The sequence below is a fragment of the Chiloscyllium plagiosum genome, unplaced genomic scaffold (genome assembly GCF_037043375.1).
Source record: "Chiloscyllium plagiosum isolate Xiang-an unplaced genomic scaffold, Cpla_swu_hap1 HiC_scaffold_42, whole genome shotgun sequence".
NCBI lineage: Eukaryota > Metazoa > Chordata > Chondrichthyes > Orectolobiformes > Hemiscylliidae > Chiloscyllium > Chiloscyllium plagiosum.
In genome coordinates this window covers 16,809,449-16,831,692 of record NW_028270180.1, presented here as the reverse complement: position 1 = coordinate 16,831,692, position 22,244 = coordinate 16,809,449, and the positions used below count along the sequence as shown (strand labels likewise).

The 22,244-nt window shown below is 44.6% G+C and overlaps 1 protein-coding gene across 1 annotated transcript; it reads right to left on the bottom strand.

Moving 5' to 3' along the window:
• Positions 1 to 1,406: 1,406 nt before the first annotated feature.
• Positions 1,407 to 18,067, bottom strand: commd4 (COMM domain containing 4). Its single transcript, XM_087982216.1, has 8 exons — positions 18,013 to 18,067; positions 14,070 to 14,141; positions 12,188 to 12,253; positions 9,410 to 9,449; positions 7,593 to 7,712; positions 5,177 to 5,257; positions 4,481 to 4,657; positions 1,407 to 3,590 (listed from the first exon to the last, which is right to left on the bottom strand). Exons 1-8 carry the CDS (start codon positions 18,013 to 18,015, stop codon positions 3,550 to 3,552), a joined length of 600 nt encoding a protein of 199 aa, XP_087838342.1. The 5' UTR covers positions 18,016 to 18,067; the 3' UTR covers positions 1,407 to 3,549.
• Positions 18,068 to 22,244: the final 4,177 nt, after the last annotated feature.

Sequence of the window (22,244 nt, the reverse complement as noted above, 5' to 3'; positions counted from 1 at the left end):
TCAGCCATTAACCCACAAAATTATGAACAAAGGTACACTTCAGTTCAGATAAACTTTAGATTTCATTTTCACAATTTTTAAGTTTACATTATGCAATTAGTTAAGCTCCCTTACCTATAGGAAGATGTGAACTTGTGTATTTTTACAAATATAGAAGGGTAGCATAATATTAAATAAGGAATCTGGAATTCTCACTCCCTTGGTGGACAATTTGTCAATTGGAGTGATCACGATAAAAGTATTTTAGCTTAGGCAAGGTTATTTAGGGGTGTGGAGAAAAGGGGTTGCTGTTTAAACAGTGATTGGGGTTGCAAAGGTCTAAGATTGAAGATTAATCACCATGTGAATACACTATTGCAATGTAGAAGATGCGGCAGCCAATTTGCAAGCAAAGTGATCGTTGTTATTTCAGGTTATGGTTCCTCATGTTGCAGCTGCATCAAACCTGATGATGCCTTTGGGGGCAGGAGAAGCAGTCTAGCACCACGTCCCAAAAGAGACAGAAGTATTACCTCTGACTCCTGCTTGTTACTGGTTCACTGGCCAGATGGATGCTTTCCTGCTGGCGGAAATATTGAATAAAGTCTTTACTGAGTCACTGCACAGACACACACACAGACAACAATAGATATAAACAAGGGATCCAAAATGTTCTCAGTTTGGCAAAATAAGGCGGCAGGTCCAGGCAGCAGGCTGTGGAGGGAGTCATGGTGACTGACTGACTGCCCCCTCTACATCCACACCGTTGGGATTCTATGATTAGATTTGCGGACACTAAAAGTACTGACCGATGAGGAGATAGGGTGAGACAATGCAGTTTGAGATTAAGATCAGCCAGGATCTAATTACAGAGGAGCCTTGATTATCTGAACAATACAGGCAGGGGACTATTTTGTTTGGATAATCAAATGTCCGATAACAGTTTAGCCAAGCATCGGGACCTTGCTATCTTGCCAGATAATCTGAAATTCGGATAACCGAATGCTGGATAATCGAGGCTCCTCTGTAAATGATGAAGCAGGCTCGAGAGACCAATGGCCTGCTCCTGCTTTTATGTTAAATTAGGTACAAATACTTCCATTGTTTCCATATCGAATGACTATATGCCTTCAGCCATTAACCCACAAAATTATGAACAAAGGTACACTTCAGTTCAGATAAAAATTGTGAAAATGAAATCTAAAGTTTAAGTTTACATTATGCAATTAGTTAAGCTGGACAGTACTTATTTCAGGCCCCAGATTGCATGTCAAAACCGGAAAGAAACTTTAATCTCACTGCTCCAACCCAAAACAAATCTCTACATCATATATAAACCAATGAGAAAATGAGTATTTGGAAAGGTCTGCGACTGTGACCAAAGGTATATACACTCATTACATAAACTGGGCAGCAACACAAACCAGTCTCAATACTGAATTGTTTATTGTCCCTGATTAAGTAAAGGTACAATGTCATTTTGCTATATTGTCACACGGGTTTCTTCAGGAAGCAGAATATAATATTACAAACTGAAATTAAATCATATACTTTCAAATTTAACTATTTTTCCCCCAAATGTTTCTTTTGTAACTTTATTAGGCATATACATGTAAACAATGACCCACAACACCTATATGTTGTGGGTGGAATGGACACGCTCATTATCATTTCTGATGTTGAGAGCTAAGTTAAGGTTACAAACAGCACAAAATCTTGGGGGTACAGAAAACTCAATGCAACAATTCTCCAATTTATCAGGTACATTTTCCCTGAAATTCACTGGCAAGTCTCCCCTTCTGATTGTCCCTGCATCAGACTGCCTTTCAAGATTTGATGTGGTGGCCCCAATGATTCCAAGCTGATCTCCAAGTGTGGTGGAAAATGATGCTTTTTCTTTATTTATTTGCGATGTAAAATGTAGACTCTGCCCTCTGGTGTCATAAAGTCAAAGTCAGCAAAGAGATACACCAAGAGTACTGGAAAAACCTATGCTCTGTCGTGAAGAAAACGCAACATTCTTCCAAACCCAACTCTGTGACGCCAGCTGGATCCGATTTTACTTTGGAGAGAATCCTCCTCAAATAATTCGGATGAATCTTTCTGCTCATCAATGTGGGAGTGAGAACTGGGATGTTCTATTATCATCAGCTGGGGTGCAGGGGTTTCTTTCATAAGTAGGTGATGTTTCAACATTCCTGCAAACTCGTTAGACTCAGCCATACAATGTGGGAAAAGGGCAGAGAGCAATTTACACACTGTCTTGACCAGCCTTAGCTGCTTCAGAAAATCAATGTGGTCAGCTAATGTGTCGCGACAAATGGAAACAGTCACTAGCTTTTCTAAATATGGTTCTTCCCACAGTTTATGCTTGTTTTTTTTTTCCCCTGGGCTAACTTACTCTGAGTTACCACAATGGTTAGACAGAAGCATGGGACTTGGAATCTACTTCCAAGCTAATTCACAAACCAGAGGCATAATGTCAAACAGCCAGAATCAAACACCTTGATCCTTCGAGAGTACACCGGCTTCAAGTTTACTGTTTTCTTAATTTGCTTGGTCTTATTTCTTTCTCAAATGCTTCAACTGGAGGTCAGACCCGGTCCCTCATTTGTCCATGTATCTGCATGTCCCAAAGTGATTTGTGACTGAAGTGACCTGGTTTTATGATCCAGTTAGATCCAGCTTCACGTGAATGTCAAAATGGACTTAGTGGACAGAGACATGTGCACAAACCTCCACCTTTTATTAACTACAAAGAGTCGGGTGGACAAATAGAATAATCTGGCATCACGAAATTGATCGGTGCTCTTGATTAGTTTCAAAATCTCAAGAATAATACTCGTCAGCGGACAAAGAGGCCACTTCCACTGTTCCATTTCCCCACACGTTCATGAAATGAACTGACTTTTCCATTGCTTGTACCAGGGCCTGCAGCCTGATAAGACATAAATCAGAACTGTTCAATTCTCAACATCATAAATAAACGGAATGTGTGAAGATGTGCAACTTAATATCCCCAGCAATCTTGCTGAGAGGAGACGTTCACCGGTGTTTTTTAAGTTGGGTTTAAGTCAAGATCACAGAAAATGGAGGCGAAAACGTTTCAATCCACTGCACCTTAATTGGTCAATCTCACACAAACTTCAGTCAGATCAGCCAACTAAAGCGGCCCAAAAAAGCGACTCAATTGGCTGTGAACAGCCATTAATTTCTCATTGACGTTTCTCAGTGATAGTTCTGTTTGTGTCATTGATAGTCTCAAGATATTGTCGTGCTGAAGAAGCTAAACCATTACAAACAGAGTCATCCTCTAGCAAGTGCTTCATCCAGACTTGAATTCAGGTTCCGAACACAACCACCTTTCTGGCGATGTTTGCAGGAATTACTAAATCAAACGTTTAAATACCATGTGATCCACAACCTGATGAACCTTCTCAACAGAGCGCAAACAAGAGTCATTGTTCATTTTGTTTAAATATATCAGCTTATCCACCTCTGTCTCTCCAGTTTCCTGTAAATCCAGCAAGCCCACAGCTACTACAGAAGTTGATCAATGTATAACATTGTTTAATTCAAAGAATTCATCAATACTTGTGCTTGTTTGAGTTCTGAGCAGGAAAGAAGATAAAAAGAAACCATCAGCCATAATCAAATCTACTAACAACGTGCATTTATATATTGCCTATCACAGATTCTAAGCTACCCCACAAGATGTAATCAGAGATTGACATCGAAGCCTAAACATAGCTGACCTAAAGCTTGGTGGAAGAGGTAGGTTTTAAGGAGAATCATGTTGGAGATGAGAGAGATGGAGAGGCAAGGACAATCGTAGGAGTAATTTCAGAGCTTAGGAACCCGGTGGCTCAAGGCATACCGCCAACTGTGTGCCAAAGGAAATCATAGCTCTATAGAACATAGATACAGCCCTTTGGTTCAACTAGTCTGTGGATGCACAAGACGACGGTTTTGGTGGGACCTAATCTAAAAAAAAAAGTGTACCCACAGGTTACAGAGATAGTGAGGGAGGCAGGCCATGGAGGGATTTGAGAAAAGAGAGGATTAGAACGTTAAAGGCAGACATTAAATATCTGCACAATACCAATCAAATGGCCAGAGTAGAAGATCAACTCGGAGAAAGTGAGGACTGCAGATGCTGGAGAGCAGAGCTGAAAAACGTGTTGCTGGAAAAGCGCAGCAGGTCAGGCAGCATCCAAGGAGCAGGAGAATCGACGTTTCGGGCATAAGCCCTCCTTCACTCCTGAAGAAGGGCTTATGCCCGAAACGTCAATTCTCTTGCTCCTTGGATGCTGCCTGACCTGCTGCGCTTTTCCAGCCACACATTTCTCAGAGTAGAAGATGCAAAGCGGATGCATTTGTGAGACACAGTGTAATCAGTCAAAGCAAGTAAAGATTTTACACAACTTGAAAATGGGTTTAGTTACATTTCTAAATCACACTCCACCCCCTCCACCAACAATGTGTCTTAGGCTTGGCCTACCAGTGAGTAAGACTCGGAACTTGTTTGCTGAAACGGAAATGACTGTGGGCTCCACAGCGCCCGTGTCTACATTCCGAACATTAATCTTCAGCTGAACGACAGGTTCATTTACTTCCTTCAGCTCACTGGAACTCAGCGTGTAGTCCACTCTCCATGACACCGAGTCTAGTTTGTTCACTATACACAGAGCACAAGGCTAGTCAGGGTCACACAGTTTAAAACAGGGAAGGAAAATTAAAATCATTGAAACCCTATAGTGTGGAAGCAGGCCTTTCGACCCATCAAGTCCACACTGACCTCCCCCTCCCCAAAGAGCTGCCCATCTCTGTAACCTTGCATTTCCCAAGGCTAACCTACCAAACCTATACATCCCTGGATACTATGGGCAATTTAGCATGGTCAATCCACCTAACCTGCACATCTTAGGACTGTAGGAGGAAACCAGAGCACTCGGAGGAAACCCACACAGATATGGGGGGAATGTGCAAACCCTACAACAGACAGTTGCCCGAGGGTGGAATTGAACCCGGATTCCTGGCGCTGTAAGGCAGCAGTGCTAACCACTGAGCCACTGTGGTGCCCTACACACTCCCTCAAGTTTTGTTATGTTTGGCAACAGCTCATTCACATTGCATTAAACTGGAGTGAGTCCCTATAAGTTATCATTAAACCTCAAGAAAGGATAATGCCACTTACATCTGAGGCTACTCTCCTTTAATCTGTCCTGAAGGGCAGTCTGTTTGTCTTCATAAGATTTACAGAGTGCAGAGGTGTGTTCTGAAAGGTTAAGCATGAGATGCAGTTAAGGAGGTAAGTTAAGAGTCAATATCAAAGGTTATTTAGAAAGGAGGGTGTAATTTTCACATCGAGAACATTCTTTTCAAAGTGCACAGGCAAGAAAAAAATCAAAACATATTACATTCATGAAAACTTTATAACAAAAAAACATTTTTGCAAGGCCAGGTTTGAAACTGCTGTTAACTAATGGCTGATCATTGCTGTGAAGGGGAAAGAAAAATAGTTGGAAGCTATTAACAGGTCAGCTTGCAAACGGAAAGACAGCTTATAATATTTCATGTTTTTAACTGCGTGTGCAAATCTCTTCAAGGGCCTCATCCCTGTACTTTAACACTATAATCTCCTCCAGTTTTACAATTACACTCTTGGCTTTTCTGACTGTAGTCTTCCTGTTCATCACCTACTCTCCCTCAATCAAAGAAGTCCTACAGTGTGGATCCAGGCTATTCAGCCCCTCCAAGGAGCATCCCACCCAGACCCACCATCCTAACGCTGTAACCCTTCATGTCCCATGGCTAACCCACCTAGCCTACACATCCCTGGACACTATGGGCAATTGCCCATGCACTTAAAGTGCACATCTTTGGACTGTGGGTTGAAATGGAGCAGCTGGAGGAAACACACAGAGACGGGGAGAACTTGCAAACGCCACACGGACAGTCACCCGAGGTTGGAATCGAACCCAGGTCCCTGGTGCTGAGAGGCAGCAATGCTAACTATGGAGCCACCATGTCATTCCTCAGTCCCATCGCTGGTAAAAACGCCTTCAGCAGTTTAACTCCAAGAGCTGTATTTCATACCCTCTCTATCTCTCCACACCTCCCTCTTCTGCTTGAAGTTTCCTTTTAAAAGGCAACAATCTTTTGGTTCTCCTCTCTAATGGCTCCGTGCTTTGGATTAAAGTTGTCTGATGCCTCTAATACACCTTATAATAGATTTGTATAGTATAGACAAAGGCAACTTACTGACTGTTCTAGAGGCATTCAAAAAAAAATTTGGAAGTGGGAGAATCAAAGGACATAATCAATATAAGGTTAAATAATAGTACAATTATCAAATAACATTAAATCAAATCAAGTAACATCAGTGTTACGCAATAGACCTACATAAAAAACCTTGTCGTTTATACAAATAATGGAGGCAAAAAGACATGTAGGGAAACGTACAATAAGAAAAAGGTGAAAATAACAGAACAAGTCCATACAGCAACACTAAAGACAAAACAATTAGCAAGATAATCATGCGAGATAAAACACCAGTTGAAGTTACAATGAAGGACTCTACTTCTCAACCTCTCCTTCCCGAGGCGTGCTGACCCTCAGATTAAACCACCACCAGTCGTCTCTCTCCAAACAGCAGTCTGGTCTATGGTGACTTGACTTTTACCTTTCAATTATAAAAATTGCTTTGGTCAGACTGAAAGCTCAAGGAGCACAAGTTGCACACCTTGACGGAAAAAGTAAGCAGCGGTCCAAAGTAATTTCTTGGAATGATTAGGGTCCATTTAGGGCAGCAAGGTGGCTCAGTGTTAACACTGCTGCCTCACAGTACCAAGGAGCTGGGTTCAATTCCACCCTCAGGTGACCGTCTGTGTGGAGCTTTCACATTCTCCCAGTGTCTGCACAAATTTTTTCCCACAATGCAAAGATGCACAGGTTAGTTGGATTGGCCATGGGACATGCAGAATAAGGGGGATGGGGTGGGTCTGGGTGGGAGCTCTTTGGTGGGTGGGTGTGGACTCGATGGGCCAAATGGCCTGCTTCCACTGTCTAGGGATTCTACAAACAATAGGGCAGCTTTATCACCAAGTGATAAAGGATGATTGGTGGTGGTTTAACCTGAGGGTCACTATGTCCTCAGGAAAGGGGAGAAGAGGAGGAGAGTACTTCATGGTAACCTCAGCAGCTGTGGGAATTGAACCCACGCTATTGATGTCACCCTTCATCTCAAACCAGCCATCCAGACAATTCAGCTAATCAATCCTGTAAGTTGAGAAGCATACATATGTGGTGTTACATGAAATTACAGACATAGACACAGGCTATTCAGCCAAACTCATCCAGGCAACGCACAAGCCTTCACCCATCCCTTGGTTATTTCACTCCATCTTTTCTCTTCCTCATGCATTTATCGAGCTTCCTTGTGAATGGCACCTGCATTATTCACCTTGATCAGTACATTCTGCATTATAATCACTCTTCACAAAGAGGGTTACCATGAACTTCCTCTAGGATTTCTTTGTCGGCAATTGCTAAGTCAGGATTTAAACAATGACAAAACGTTGTTATTATTGCTTCAGGTAGACCAACAATACCTTTTGGCAGACCAAGTTGTTGTAATTCACTTGATAGCGATTCACCATCAACACCATATTTGGCAGCACTTGACAGAACAAAGTTCAGCACTGCAATGGTTGCCTTTATATCACTGGTTTCTGGAATTAGAAATACAAAAATAAGTCTTTGATTTTTATTTCCAGGAATGTTGACTGTCTTGTGTGCAGCTTTACATAGGTACTCATTCTGCAACAGAAAATCCGGGGGAATTCACATTGTGAAAGGAAAATTGGAGACTTATGAAATCGAGTTTTTAAAACTCAACAGAAAGCAACACTTGCGATATCCTCATTCAATACAGACTCTCCCACATTAACACGGAGATACGCATCAGCTTTTCTCTAGCCAAGTAGATCAGTTCCTTTATGATGTGGAGATGCCAGTGCTGGACTGGGGTGGGCAAAGTCAGAATCACACGACACCAGGTTATAGTCCAACAGGTTTATTTAAAATCAGAAAGCTGCTCCTTTGTCAGGTGATGTCACTAATTTTAAATGAACCGGTTGGACTATAACCTGGCGTTGTGTGACAGTTTCTTTACGCACGTGTTAATTGCAAATCTCATTACTGGTGCAGAGACTGGACGATCAGCAAGTGAATCAATGATAAAATGCCTGAAATGTTTAAAGAAAAAGAGAGAAAGGGGAAGTCAAAAAGCTAGCATGGAATCAGTGGGCAGATTGGGCCGTAAAAATCCACGATTCAATGCACACATTGGTTTGTTAAATCAATGATGCATGTGACTGTTGGATGGGCTAGGTGTGGGCCTGTTAGACTCTGCTGACAATTTAGAATTTGTCACTAAGTCAGCTGGCAGCCCAATTGCACTTGGACTGTCAGGATTCCAGGTTCAAATTCCACTTTGGGGTTGAGCACAAAAATCAAGGGTGACGTTGTACAGTAGCATTGAAGGTTTGATGCATTGTCAGAAGTGCCATCTTTCAGATGAGGTATAAGATGGACACCCCTTTTGTCTGTCTGGGAGGATAGAAATATTCATGGTGGTGGTGGGGGGCATTAGCCTAGTGGTATTATCGCTGGACTGTTAATTCAGAGACCCAGGTAACATTCTGGGGACCTGGGTGTGAATCCAGCAACATCAGATGGTGGAATTTATATTCAATGAAAATCTGGAATTAGGAGTCTAATGACGACCGTGAATCTACTGTCAACTATCAGGAAGGAATCCATCTGGTTCACTAATATCATTCAGGGAAGAAATCCACTACCCTTACTTGATCTGGCCTACATGGGACTCCAGACCCACAGTAATGTGGTTGACTCTTACCACCCTCTGGGGGGCAGTTAGCGATGGGCAGTAAATGCAGACATAGCCAGCAATGCCCTCAATCTCATGAATGAAGTAAGAACATTTATTTTTAATGTAACTGGCACCAACTCAAAAAAATAGAGTTATATCCCCAATGTTCTAGCCAATATTTATTCCTTACTTACAATCACAAAAAGAACTTATCTAATCATTATCACTCTTTGTTTTGGGGGCGTTTGCAATGTTTCATGCTTTACAACAGTGACTATCGTTCAAAACTACTTCATTGCTGTAAACTGCCTTCAGATCATGCACAATGTTACATAAAAATGTAACTCTCCTTTTCCTTTTGCATCGTCACATCAACCAGACATTGAGTAACATTTTTTCACCTAATGCATTTACTGTTTAACAATATAATGTGATGCAGCATTATGTTTGCAAGTGCAGCATATTTTCAAAGCACTTTTTTAAGCATTGCAAAATTGGAGTGGACAGTATGCACAGAAATTTACACAGACTTACCAAACTTAGCATCTGAAGTGAGCTTTGCAACTTTCTCATACTAAAGGGGAGAGACAACAGATAACACATGATTGTTAATACAATGTGGGATTCGTTGTTAATGCAAAAAAAATTCACAAAACATTTGCACAGCTCTTGTTTACAGGAACATGTACACGATCTGAGTCAAGGCCCAAGCTTGCAAAACTTATATTGAACTGAATTTATTGTCACGTGTACCAAGGCACAGTGAAAAGCTTTGTCTTGTGAGCAATACAGGCAGATCACAGAGTTAAATAGTATAAATAGATAAACAGCGACAAAAACAAAGACACAGGTACACTGTACAGGCGAATGGTAAGAGTTTGCGAGTGCATTCAGTATTCTAACAACAGTAGAGTAGAAACTGTTACAAAACTGGCTGGTGCATGTTCAGGCTTCTGTACCTTCTCCCCAATGGTAGAGGCTGTAGAAAAGCATTGCCAGGGTGGGATGGATCATTAAGAATGCTGGTAGACATTCTTAATGATCCTTGACATTGGGCCTGGTAGATGGATTCTATAGATGGGAGGTTGGCCTTTGTGATTGTCCGGGCTGAGTTCACCACTCTCTGTAACTGTCTCCGATCTTGAATGGTACAGTTGCCATACCAGGTAGTAAGTCGATTCTGTGTTGCTGGAAACGCACACCAGGTCAGGCAGCATCCGAGGAGCAGGAAAATCAATGTTTTGAGCCGAAGGGTGAAATGTCAACTCACCTGCTCCTCGGATGCTGCCTGACCTGTTGTGCTTTTCCAGCAACAAACTCTCGACTCTGATCTCCAGCATCTGCAGACCTCACATTCTCCTATGCCAGGTAGTGATACATCCAGACAGAATGCTCTCGATGGTGCACCTATAAAAGTTGGCAAAGGTATTCTCCATCATGCCAAATTTCCTCAGCTGCCTGAGTTAGAAGAGACGTTGCTGGGCCTTTGAAACTAGTGGGTCCACATAAAGAGTCCAAGAAACCTTGTTGTGAATGACCACTCCCAGGAGCATGACACTCTCCACTCGGTCACCTACGTATTTTGTTGCACATCATGTACATTCTTGCCTTTACAATGGCAGTCCAGTGGTGAACCATTGGCTGAACTTACTACTGAAGGGCTTTTGTAGTACAGTGGCAGTGTCCCCACCCGTGGGCCAGAATGCCCAGGTTCAAGCTCCATCTGCTCCCGAGGTGTATGTCTGAACGGTTATTTAAAAGAATTTATGATCAGCAGGAAAGTGATTACAAAGCACTGAATTGTTATTATGAATATAGGAGCAGGGGCCATATGGCATTCCACATCATGGCTGATCCACCTCAACACCATTTTCCCACGGTATTCCCATATCCTTTAATGTCCAGTTTTCGATCGGTGTCTGTCTTGAATGCTATATCTGCTGTAACACGTGTTTTGTTAATGCAAACTCACTGTCACACAATTGATGAATTGGGGACACTGTTTCTATAGCACAAACTTTTAAAGTATTGGGTATAACGCGATTCCAGCCCCATTAGCTTAAATGGAGCTGCTATTACGAAATTTTCTTATAACACGGGGGTTGCACGAGAACGGAATTACCACGTTATAGCTGAGCCGACAGTACTGAGCTCGAGCAGTCGCTTTACCTATCGCTGTTACACTTTCTAATCGGACATCCTCCACGTTTCCTTTGCTAACCTGGAGATTCACAACAAGTGGTCTCCTCCAGGGTGAGACTGACAGGGTGAGACAAAACCTGGCAAATGTCCCCTGCTTCCTCCTGTTTGCCGAGAGTTCATCAGCGAAAAACAGTCAGAGTTGGGTGAAACTCGAATAGTAAAGGCTGTGAAAGGTTAGGAGGTTATGCTGACCTATGGCAGGTTTTACATAAAAACAAACAGGAGAAGAACTAGGTCCTTCAAAGTCAAAAATCACACAACATCAGTTTATAGTCCAATAGGTTTATTTGGAAGCATTAGCTTTCGGAGCACCGCTCCTTCATTAGGTGGCACAACCTAGTGCTTCCAACTAAACCTGTCAGACTACAACCTGGTGTTGTGTGATTTTTAACTTTGCACACCCCAGTCCAACACCGCCATCTCCAAATCATGACTACTATAGGCCCCTCAAGCTTGCTTCACCATGGAATAAGATTGTGGCTGATCTGATGTGACCTTCCTGCCTACTTTCCGTAACCCTTAACTCCCTTGTCAATCAAAAATCTATTTAATTCAGGCCTGAATTTATTCATTGCATCACTGTCTGGATAAAGAACTCCAAACCCTCACAATCCTCAGAGATTTTTTAAAAATCCTCATTTGTGTCTTAAATCAGAGATACCTTATTCTGAAACTGTGCCCTAGATTTTTCAATAAAGGAAAGCTCAGAGTCTGTCCTGTCAAGGTCCCTTGGAATCTTATGTTTCAAAAGGTCACCTCTCATTTTTTCTGAACTCCAATGTGTATAAACCCAACCTGCTCAACCTCTCCTCGCGAGACAAACCCTCTGTCCCTTTGTAACCACTAAAGTGGGAGATGGTGAGAAGGGGGAGAAAAGAGGTGTTTAAAATCATAGCATAAAAACCCCATAAACGTATTCTCCTGCGTGACACAGATGAGGAGAAAGTGAGGACTGCAGATGCCGGGTGATGAAGAGAATTCCTGATGAAGGGCTTATGCTCAAAATGTCGACTCTCCTGCTCCTTGGATGCTGCCTGACCGGCTGTGCTGATATTGACGCGGTCCTTATAAGACCATAGCAAGTCCTATTATAATGCTTTTTAAACTTACATCAATTCCATCTCCCAGCAGGTCTTTCAGTACCTGGACACAGAGCAACTTCACTTTCACTGAAGACTAGAAGAGAAATCAAAGACTTTTTTAAGAAGAGATGTACAAGCAAAAAAGTAACTCTTAAATCATGCATAGACTATGCATTCTCCCATGAGTAAGAAATTGCTGGATGCAGAAATGACAGACTGAAATAAGTGAGGTCGTTACATTTCTTTTAAAACTCATGCATGCGATGGCGTCGCGGGCTAGCCCAGCATTTATTGCCCATCCGTAAGTGCCCAGAGGGCAGTTGAAAGTCAACCACATTGCTGTGGGTCTGGAGTCACATGTAGGCCAGACCAGCTAAGGATGGCAGCTTCTTTCCCTGAAGGACATTAGTGACCCAAATGGGTTTTTTTTTTAATAACAATCAACAGTAGATTCAAGATACTGAAGTTGCTGGAAAAGCTCAGCAGGTCTGGCAGCATCTGTGCAGAGAAATCAGAGTTAACATTTCAGGTCCGGTGACCCTTCGTCAGTTCTGAGTTCCAGCAACTTCTGTTTTTGCTTCTGATTTACAGCATCTGCAGTCCTTTTGGATTTTAACAGTAATTGCCATTAGGCTTTTGCTTTTAATTCCTTTTTTTTAATTGAATTCAAATTTCACCATCTGTCATGGTGAGAGGTGAACCCACAGCCTCAGAACATTAGCCTGCGAGTCAGGATTATTAGTCCAGTGACATTACTATTACCACCTCCCCATTTCCAAATATGAATTTGTCAATATTATCATTTACCAAAGTGTGCATCTGCACAGTTAGAGTATGTGTGATTTTAGTATTTTAATCCATGTGTCACTTTTCAGCTTGAATAAGATCTGGGAAACAAAGGGGAGCAAGTGAAGCGTCAGTTATACAGAGACCTTGCTCAAAGACAGAGACATAATGTCCTCAGTTCTGGGACTGGCACCAGGTCCAAAGGGTAGAATGACAAGGAGGGGCTGTACAAATTGAGATTGCATCGGCTTAAGTTCAGAAAGCGGAGGAATGATCTAATTGATTCATTTAAAATAATAAGCTGAAAGTAGAGAAAATCTTTCCTCTGATTAAGGAATCTGCACAAATCTTCATGTTGGAGCCATCCCGCAGTGAAATCAGGAAGGTCACTTTCCCAAATAGTAGCCCTGCTCCAAACATTACCACATGGAAACAAACTACTTTGAAACTGATCATCTGCAACAAAACATCATAGAAGATGGAAGGATATTATTAAGCTGGAGAGGGCTCAGAAGAGATTTATCAGGGTGTTGTCAGGAATGGAGGGTTTGAGTTATAATAAAAGGCTGGAACATTTTTTCACTGGAGTTTGAAAGGTGACCTGATAGAAGTTTATAAAATTGTGAGGTGTACAGTTAGAGTTAATGGTGGTTGTCTTTCCCTCAGGTGGGAGATTTCAAGACTCAGGGGCACATTTTTAACGCGAGACGAGACAGATTTTAAAAAGACATGAGAGGCAAATTTTTTTTACACAGGGGGTGGTTCATGTGTGAACTTCCTGAGGAAATGGTAGATGTGGATACAATTACAATGTTTAAAAAACATTCGGATAAGTACATGAATGGGAAAGGTTTGGAGGGATATGGGCCAGGAGCAGGCAGGTGGGTCTAGTTTAGTTTGGGATCATGATCAGCACGGACTGATTGAATTGAAGAGTCTGTTTCTGTGCTGTATGGCTCTGTTAATGGTCAACTACTTGGTGTATCAATCTGGTGGGAAGAACTCCGCAAAATGTTGGCATTAGCTGTAAGTAGCCACAGTAAAGACTATTCCCCTCGTGCAATCGATGGGACAGTGCCTGAAACATAACAGCATTCGGACATGCGTAAGGTTTGACACTCAACTAGTTTTGCCAAGGTGCTGATCTCCGCCAGGACCCAGTCAGGGCAGTCCAGGTCGCCACAGAAACGGAACCTCTGCAAAATAAAAGATGACGTTAGTGTCTCTCTCTCTCTCTCTCTCTACATCATGTCAGATGACAAAACACCCGGCTTAAATGCAAACATTTACTTTGCAATAGATCACTTGAACAATTTGAAAATATTTTGAATAGGCAGCAAGAAAACAACAGAAAAATAAATTATAGCATCTAACTGTCAGGAATGGAGAGGCTGAGGCCTATTTTCTCTGGAAGGATGAGGGGTGACCTATTGTTTCCTTACAGCAGAGAAGGATCGGGGAAACCTGATTGAGGTGTACAAGTTCTGAGGGGCATGGACAGGATAGACAAGGAGAAACACTTCCTTTAGTAGCGTCATAGAGATGTACAGCACGGAAACAGACCCTTCGGTCCAACCCGTCCATGCCGACCAGTTATCTCAATCCAATCTAGTCCCACCTGCCAGTACCCGGCCCATATCCCTCCAAACCCTTCCTATTCATCAACCCATCCAAATGCCTCTTAAATGTTGTAATTGTACCAGCCTCCACCACTTCCTCTGACAGCTCATTCCATACACATACCACCCTCTACGTGAAAAAGTTGCCCCTTAGATCTCTTTTACATCTTTCCCCTCTCACCCTATGCCCTCTACTTCTGAGCTCCCCGATCCCAGGGAAAAGACTTTGCCTATTTACCCTATCCACCCCCCTCAATTTTGTAAACTTGAGGGTTTAATATCCAGGAGCCCAGTTCTACAGTGAGGAGGGGATTTTAGGATTTCTTCTATAGTGAGAGGGTAGATATCTGAAACTCTATGTCTAAAAGGGTGGTACAGACAGAAACTCTTAAGACATTTAGGAACTATTTAGATGTACACTCGAAATCTCATAGTCAATAATGTGTACTTAAGGGTGAGCTGGAGCAGAAGGCTGTTTGATAGGACGAGATGAAGTAACACTATCAGATAAATGGACTCTTGTATATTGTTCCTGATATTGTGAATTTTAGGTACCCTACTTCATAAATGTTTCTGCTGTTGGTAAGTTGAGGCTTAACTGTTGGCATTTACGTAACTGTTTACATTGAGGGGGTTAGGCATAAGGGATAACATTTTGCAGGAATCTCGACAGTTTGGGAAGCTGGAATAGAGCAGTTTAGATTACATTACTTAGAGTGTGGAAACAGGCCCTTCAGCCCAACAAGTCCACACCGACCTCCCGAAGTGCAACCCACCCAGACCCATTCCCCTACATTTGCCCCTTCACCTAACACTACAGGCAGGTTAGCATGGCCAATTCACTTAACCTGCACATTTTTGGACTGTGGGAGGAAACCGGAGCACCCGGAGGAAACCCACGCAGACACGGGGAGAACATGCAAACTCCACACAGAGAGTCGCCTGAGGTGGGAATTGAACCCGGGTCTCCGGCGCTGTGAGGCAGCAGTGCTAACCACTGTGCCACCGTGCCACCCTCAATTCAGAATTCAGAAAGACTGAATGGAATTGAGAACAGACTGAAAATACAAAGCCAGAGGCAGGGGGTAAAAAAGAGAGAATCTAATGGTTATTCTTTCTGCACACTACTGATTGTATAACCCAAGGCTCAAAGTGTAAGGAATAATTTAAGCATGTTACAGGGGTCTGTGCTCTAAAGTTTTTAATTGTGGTTCCAAAAATGCATTGTTATCGATCATGTATTAAGGGTCCACTAAAGTAACCGTAAATGCAGCAATGGGAGTTGAAATAAGTGAAAAACATTGCAGAAGAGCTAGGGAGCTCATAGCCAGCTCACTGCCATAAGAGTATAGGAGGAGCAGCTCTTCTAGTATAGTGGTAGTGTCCCTACCTCAAGGTCAGAAGGCCCCTGGCACAGCTCCCACCTACTTCAGAGGTTTATCATAACATGCTTGGAGAGGTGCATTAAAAATATCTACAAGCACAGAAGGCCATTCAGCCTATCTAAAGCGATTACCCATTGAGTCACATTCTGCTCTGCTCTGGTTTTCCCAGCAATTTCCACCTTCGGTGTACATCCAATTCCATTTTGAAAATTACTACTAGATCACATATCATGACAACCCTCAAAACTGTCTGTCAGACAATCTGAAGTCATTGAACCTGCCCAGAACTTTATTCTAAATAGTTTGGTGCATGTCCTGTTAGGAGCTAAATTAGCCACACAAAAGAAACTAAACAACAGAGGCAATATTTCTTTAAAATAAGCTGCAATAGCACATTTGCATTTCAGACGTCCCACCTACCGTAATTTTTCAAAGTTGCACAAAATGACGACTTAGATGATTAAAAACAAAACTGGATTTCTGTTAACAGGAAAACTGACAAAACGCACACATTTTAGTGCCATAAACGCTGGATTCTAGATGACTGTGCAGCACTTTCAACACAAAAAAATCTATATACACAGACAAAACATGATCACCATGAACAGTCAAACTCAAGGGCAGATGACCATTTATTTATAACAAAACTAAGGTACACAGCCCACCAGACACACACCTGCCTGACATATGAAGCCTGGTGCGTGCGCACACATACACACACAAAGCCCGGCGCTTGCGCACACACACACTGCCCGACATACAAACCTGGGCATGCGCGCACACACACAGTGCCCAACATACAAAACTTGGCGCACACACACTGCCCGACACACAAACCCAGGAGCGCGCACGCGCACACACAGTGCCGACACACAAACCCAGTTGCGCGCGCACACACACAGTGCCGACACACACAGTGCCGACACACACAGTGCCGACACACACAGTGCCGACACACACACCCAGGTGCGCGCGCGCACACACAGTGCCGACACACACACCCAGGTGCGCGCGCGCACACACAGTGCCGACACACACACCCAGGTGCGCGCGCGCACACACAGTGCCGACACACATGCCCAGGTGCGCGCGCGCGCACACACAGTGCCGACACACACACCCAGGTGCGTGTGCACACACAGTGCCCGACACACAAACCCACGCACGCACGTACACACAGTGCCCAACACACAAACCCAGGCACGCACACACACAGTGGCCAACACACAAACCCAGGCACGCACACACACAGTGCCCAACACACAAACCCAGGCACGCGCACACACAGTGCCCAACACACAAACCCAGGCACGCGCACACACAGTGCCCAACACACAAACCCAGGCACGCGCACACACAGTGCCTGACACACAAACCCAGGTGCGCGCGCGCACACAGTGCCGACACACAAACCCAGGTGCGCGCACGCACACACACTGTGCCGACACACAAACCCAGGTGCGCGCGCACACAGTGCCCGACACACAAACCCAGGTGCGCGCGCACACACAGTGCCCGACACACAAACCCAGGTGCGCGCGCACACACAGTGCCCGACACACAAACCCAGGTGCGCGCGCACACACAGTGCCCGACACACAAACCCAGGTGCCCACGCGCACACACAGGGGGTGAAGGGGGAAACAGAAAGAGAGAGAAAGGTGGGGAGCAAAGTTCAAGGGGCAGCTGGTCAGAGTGGGGGGAGGGTGAACAGGTGGGGCAGCGCGGGGGCAAATGGAGAACAGGGGGCGGGGGGGTGGGCCATTCAGCCCTTCGGGCCATCAATCCAACCAGTCTATCCCAGCCCGGCTTTAACCACTCCCTCCCCCTTAGAAAGGGTTGCTGGTTTAGAGATGGGGGCAGATTGGGCCGAAAGGCCTGTCCCTGTACTGTACACACTCTGGTTGTTATGGGGGGGGGGTAAGAAGCCCAGCCCCCCCCCCACCCTTTCTGCTATCCCTCAAATGGGCTGAGCGGCCTTTAGCAGCGAGTGGGTCCAAGGAGGGGTGGGGGGTCAGGCTCCCCCCCCCTGTCTGCCCTGGGCTGGGTCGGGTCACACTCACCATGGTGACTCCAGGCCGCACTCCCTTCCCCACCCTCGGGGCACCTTCTGTCTCAATCAGCTGAGCACAGGCTGTGGGCCGACCGGCGGCTTTCCCTGGGAAAGGCCCTCCCTCCCACACACCCACCCACCCCACTGGCCGACCAGCAGCTTTCCCTGGTGTTTCACTCTGCTCCTCCTGGCAGCACAGAAACTACATTTTTATGTTTTTAAAAACCCACCACTCGAATGTCAAGGTTCACCCACAACAGCAGCACCCACCGAACAAAATGGACACCCCCTTCCTCCCTCCTCCAAAGAACTGGAAGTCAGAAACACAATAAAAGAGCTGATCTTGTTCAGCTCTGAGGAAGGGTCGCCCTGTCAGGGATGATGTGGAGGTGCTGGTGTTGGACTGGGGTGGACAATGTTTAAATACAAAAATCACACAACACCAGGTTATAGTCCAACGGGTTTAATTGGAAGCACACGAGCTTTCGGAGCGACGCTCCCCATCACCTCACTCCCCGTTCCTCCCTCACTCCTCATTCCCCCCCCCCACTCTCCACTGCCCGTTCCTCCCTTACTCCCCATTCCCCCTCCCCCTCCCCCCTCACTCCCCGTTCCCCCCTCACTTCCCGTTCCCCCCACACTCTCTGTTCCCCCTCACTCTCTGGTCCCCCCTCACTCTCTGATCCCCCCTCACTCTCTGTTCCCCCCTCACTCCCTGTTCCGCCCTCACTTCATGTTCCCTCCCACTGCCCATTCTCCCCTCACTCCTCATTCCCCACCCCCCCCCACTCTCCACTGCCTGTTCCTCCATTACTCCCCATTCCCCTTCCCCCTCCCCACTCCTCATCCCCCCACTCCCCATTCCCCCCCTCACTTCCCGTTTCCCCCCTCACTCTCTGTTCCCCCCTCACTCCATGTTCCCTCCCACTGCCCATTCTTCCCTCACTCCCCACTCCCTGTTCCCCCCCACTCTCCACTGCCTGCTCCCCCCTTACTCCCCATTCCCCCCCCTCAATCCCCACCCTCACTCCCCACACCCCGTTCCGAGCACAATCGCCTGAAGAAGGAGCAGAGCTTAAAAAGCTAGTCCATTCAAATAAACCTGTTGGACTATAACCTGGTGTTGTGTGATATTTTTAACTGTTAGGATTGAACTGAGAAGGCAGGGTTGTAATTCTATGGAAACCCCTGCCCAATGAAGTTGACACTACTTCAGTAAGCGTTTTTAAAGCTTAGATAGGTTTTTTCTAACAATAAAGGAATTAAGAAATACGGTGAGAGGATGGGTAAGTGAAGTTGAGGTCACAAAAAGATCAGCCATGATCTTATTGAATGGCGGAGCAGGCTCGAGGGGCCAGATGACCCACTCCTGCTCCTAGTTCTGATGTTATGAACCTTTTCCCTAGGGTGGGGGATTTCAATACGAGGGGGCACATTTTTAAGGCCAGAAGTCACGCGACACCAGGTTATAGTCCAACAGGGTTTATTTGAAATCACAAGCTTTCAGGGTACTGCTCCTTCATCAAGTCCACCCCAGTCCAACACCAGCACTTCCACCTCTTCTCATTTTTAAGGTGAGAGGAGAGAGATTTTAAAAGACATGAGCTTTTCCAGCAATTTCTGTTTCTGTTTTTGAATTTATTTAGTGAGTCTGCCGGCACACGATCTAACATTGCAGTGTCACGTATGTGTGTCCCAAGCTTGTCCTCCTGCTATAAGCAGAGGAGGGAGTTTCCGATGTGAAAAGGGACCACCACAGATTGCAAATTCAACTTTCTGATGTAAAGACCACTCCTGTCCCATATCCTGACCCCAGATTGTGCAAGAATTCCTATCATCCATGATCAAATGGCGGAACAGACTCAATGGGCCGAATGGCTACTATGTCCAATGGTCTGTTTACTTTCATAGAACCTTATACTTATATAGCACAGATCAGGCTATTCGGTCCGTCAAGTCTGCACCAACTAATCTGAATCTACAAACTGGGAGTTGCTGGTTGGGTCAGCATTTATTGCCCGTCCTCAGTTCCCTTGAGATGGTGGGGGTGAGTTGCCTTATTAAACATCGTGAGGTTTCCCACCTCAACAATTTTCTTTATCCTTCCATGGGATGTGGGCATTACTGGCAAAGGCAGCATTTGTTGTTCAATCTCTAATTGTTGAATAGCTTGATGGGGCCATTTCAGAGAGTAATTAAGAGTCAACTGCATTGCTATGGGACTGGAGTCACATGCAATTAAGACTAGGAAGGGACACGATACTCTCTGCTGAAGGGCACCAGTGAATCAGACAGATTTTTTTTAAATGACAATTCTTGTCATGGAACCATGACTGAGGCTAGCTTTCAGTTCCAAACAATCACATTCAAATTCCATCAGCTGCCCATGGTGGGATTTGAAACCAGGTCCCCAAGGTTTAGCGTGGGCTTTGGGGTCACTAGCCCAGTGATACAACCATCAGGCCATGGATAGTCAAGTGAGACATCAGAGCGAGCAGTAGGCAGGCAGTGAAAATGGCTACTGGTTGGGGAACAGTGGACCCTGGTCAGACCATGTGGAACTGAAAATGTGTTGCTGGAAAAGCGCAGCAGGTCAGGCAGCATCCAAGGAACAGGAGAATCGACGTTTTGGGCATAAGCCCTTCCTGAAGAAGCATCTGCAGCCCTCACTTTCTCCTCCCAGACCATGTGGAAGCCCTTATTAGAAAGACTGTAATGTCAATCTTTTTAGCTTTATTTCTTAGTGTCCTAACTTACACCACGTATGTCTGTAATGTGGTGGAACTTTTTTTTATTTTCTCTACTTTTTGTACCTAGGCATTTTGCATCTAGGATGGCACCGTGTGTTGGTGACTTTATGTAGTTTTCGCAGAACTCCTGTTCTTTTGTAACTTGAGTGCACATGACAACCTAATTTGAACAACTATTTGCATTTATAAAGCACTTATCACAATCACAATACACATTAAAGTACTTTGTAGCCAATGACGCACTTTTGAAGTGTTGTCACTGTTTCAAAACAGGAAATTGGAGAACACATATGAGCACAGCAAGCTCCCACAACCAGTAATGTAATTATGACCAGTTTAGGGTGGATTCAGAAAGGTCATTTACCTTTTTGGAGAGTCAGGGATATAACCTCCAAATAAATTTCACATGTTTTAATCCAGAAATCACAAGGAATTTCTTAGGATAATGAATTCTTTACCATAGAGGGCTGGGTCCTTAACTACATTTAATGCTGAGATGGATTTTTAATCAGTATGGGAATTGAAGGTTAGCGGGAAAGTGGATTTTACAGTCATCACATCAGCTATCATCTATTAAATTGTGAAGCATACTAATGGGCCAAATGATCTATTTCTGCTCTTGTCTCTTATGGTCTAAATGTTTTTGTAATAATATTATATGGAACTGTAAGAATCTCAACACGTACACTGACCAGCACTTCAAAAGGTCCAGGAGACTCTCAGATTTGGCTCTGTCTGGCCTAAGGCTAGCAGGTACCACAATGCTGTACAGTTAGAAATAAATTATTTCTCTTTACTTCTTGGGGAATGGTAATATTATTATATTACCATTATTGAAAACAGTTTCTACATTGACAATATTTTCCATTTTCTTTTGGAAGATGGGGCAGTGTTTAAGGTGACCACATTGAAAAGGGAGGCCATTCAGCCGATTCCTTCTATGTCAGTCAACACAGGGGCTGCACGGTGGCACAGTGGTTAGCACTGCTGCTTCACGGCACCAGAGATCCGGGTTCATTTCCCGCCTCAGGCGACTGACTGTGTGGAGTTTGCACGTTCTCCCCGTGTCTGCGTGGGTTTCCTCCGGGTGCTCCGGTTTCCTCCCACAGTCCAAAATGTGCAGGTCAGGTGAATTGGCCATGCTAAATTGCCCGTAGTGTTAGGTAAAGGGGTAAATGTAGGGGTATGGGTGGGTTGCGCTTCGGAGGGTCGGTGTGGACTTGTTGGGCCGAAGGGCCTGTTTCCACACTGTAAGTAATCTAATCTAAAAAGAAAACTGACTACAATAATCCCATTATCCGAAATTTTGGCTGATAGCCCTTCATAAATGTTCCTTTCTAAGTATTTGTCAAAGATATAAAGTCACTATTGTGTCAGCTTCCACCAGCTCTCCAGGTGAATACCACTTTAACAAAGTCCTCCTGCCAACAGACTACAACAACAACCCTGCTCCTGGAGGTCCGGAGCCTCTTGGCTGGGAGGACCGCGCGGA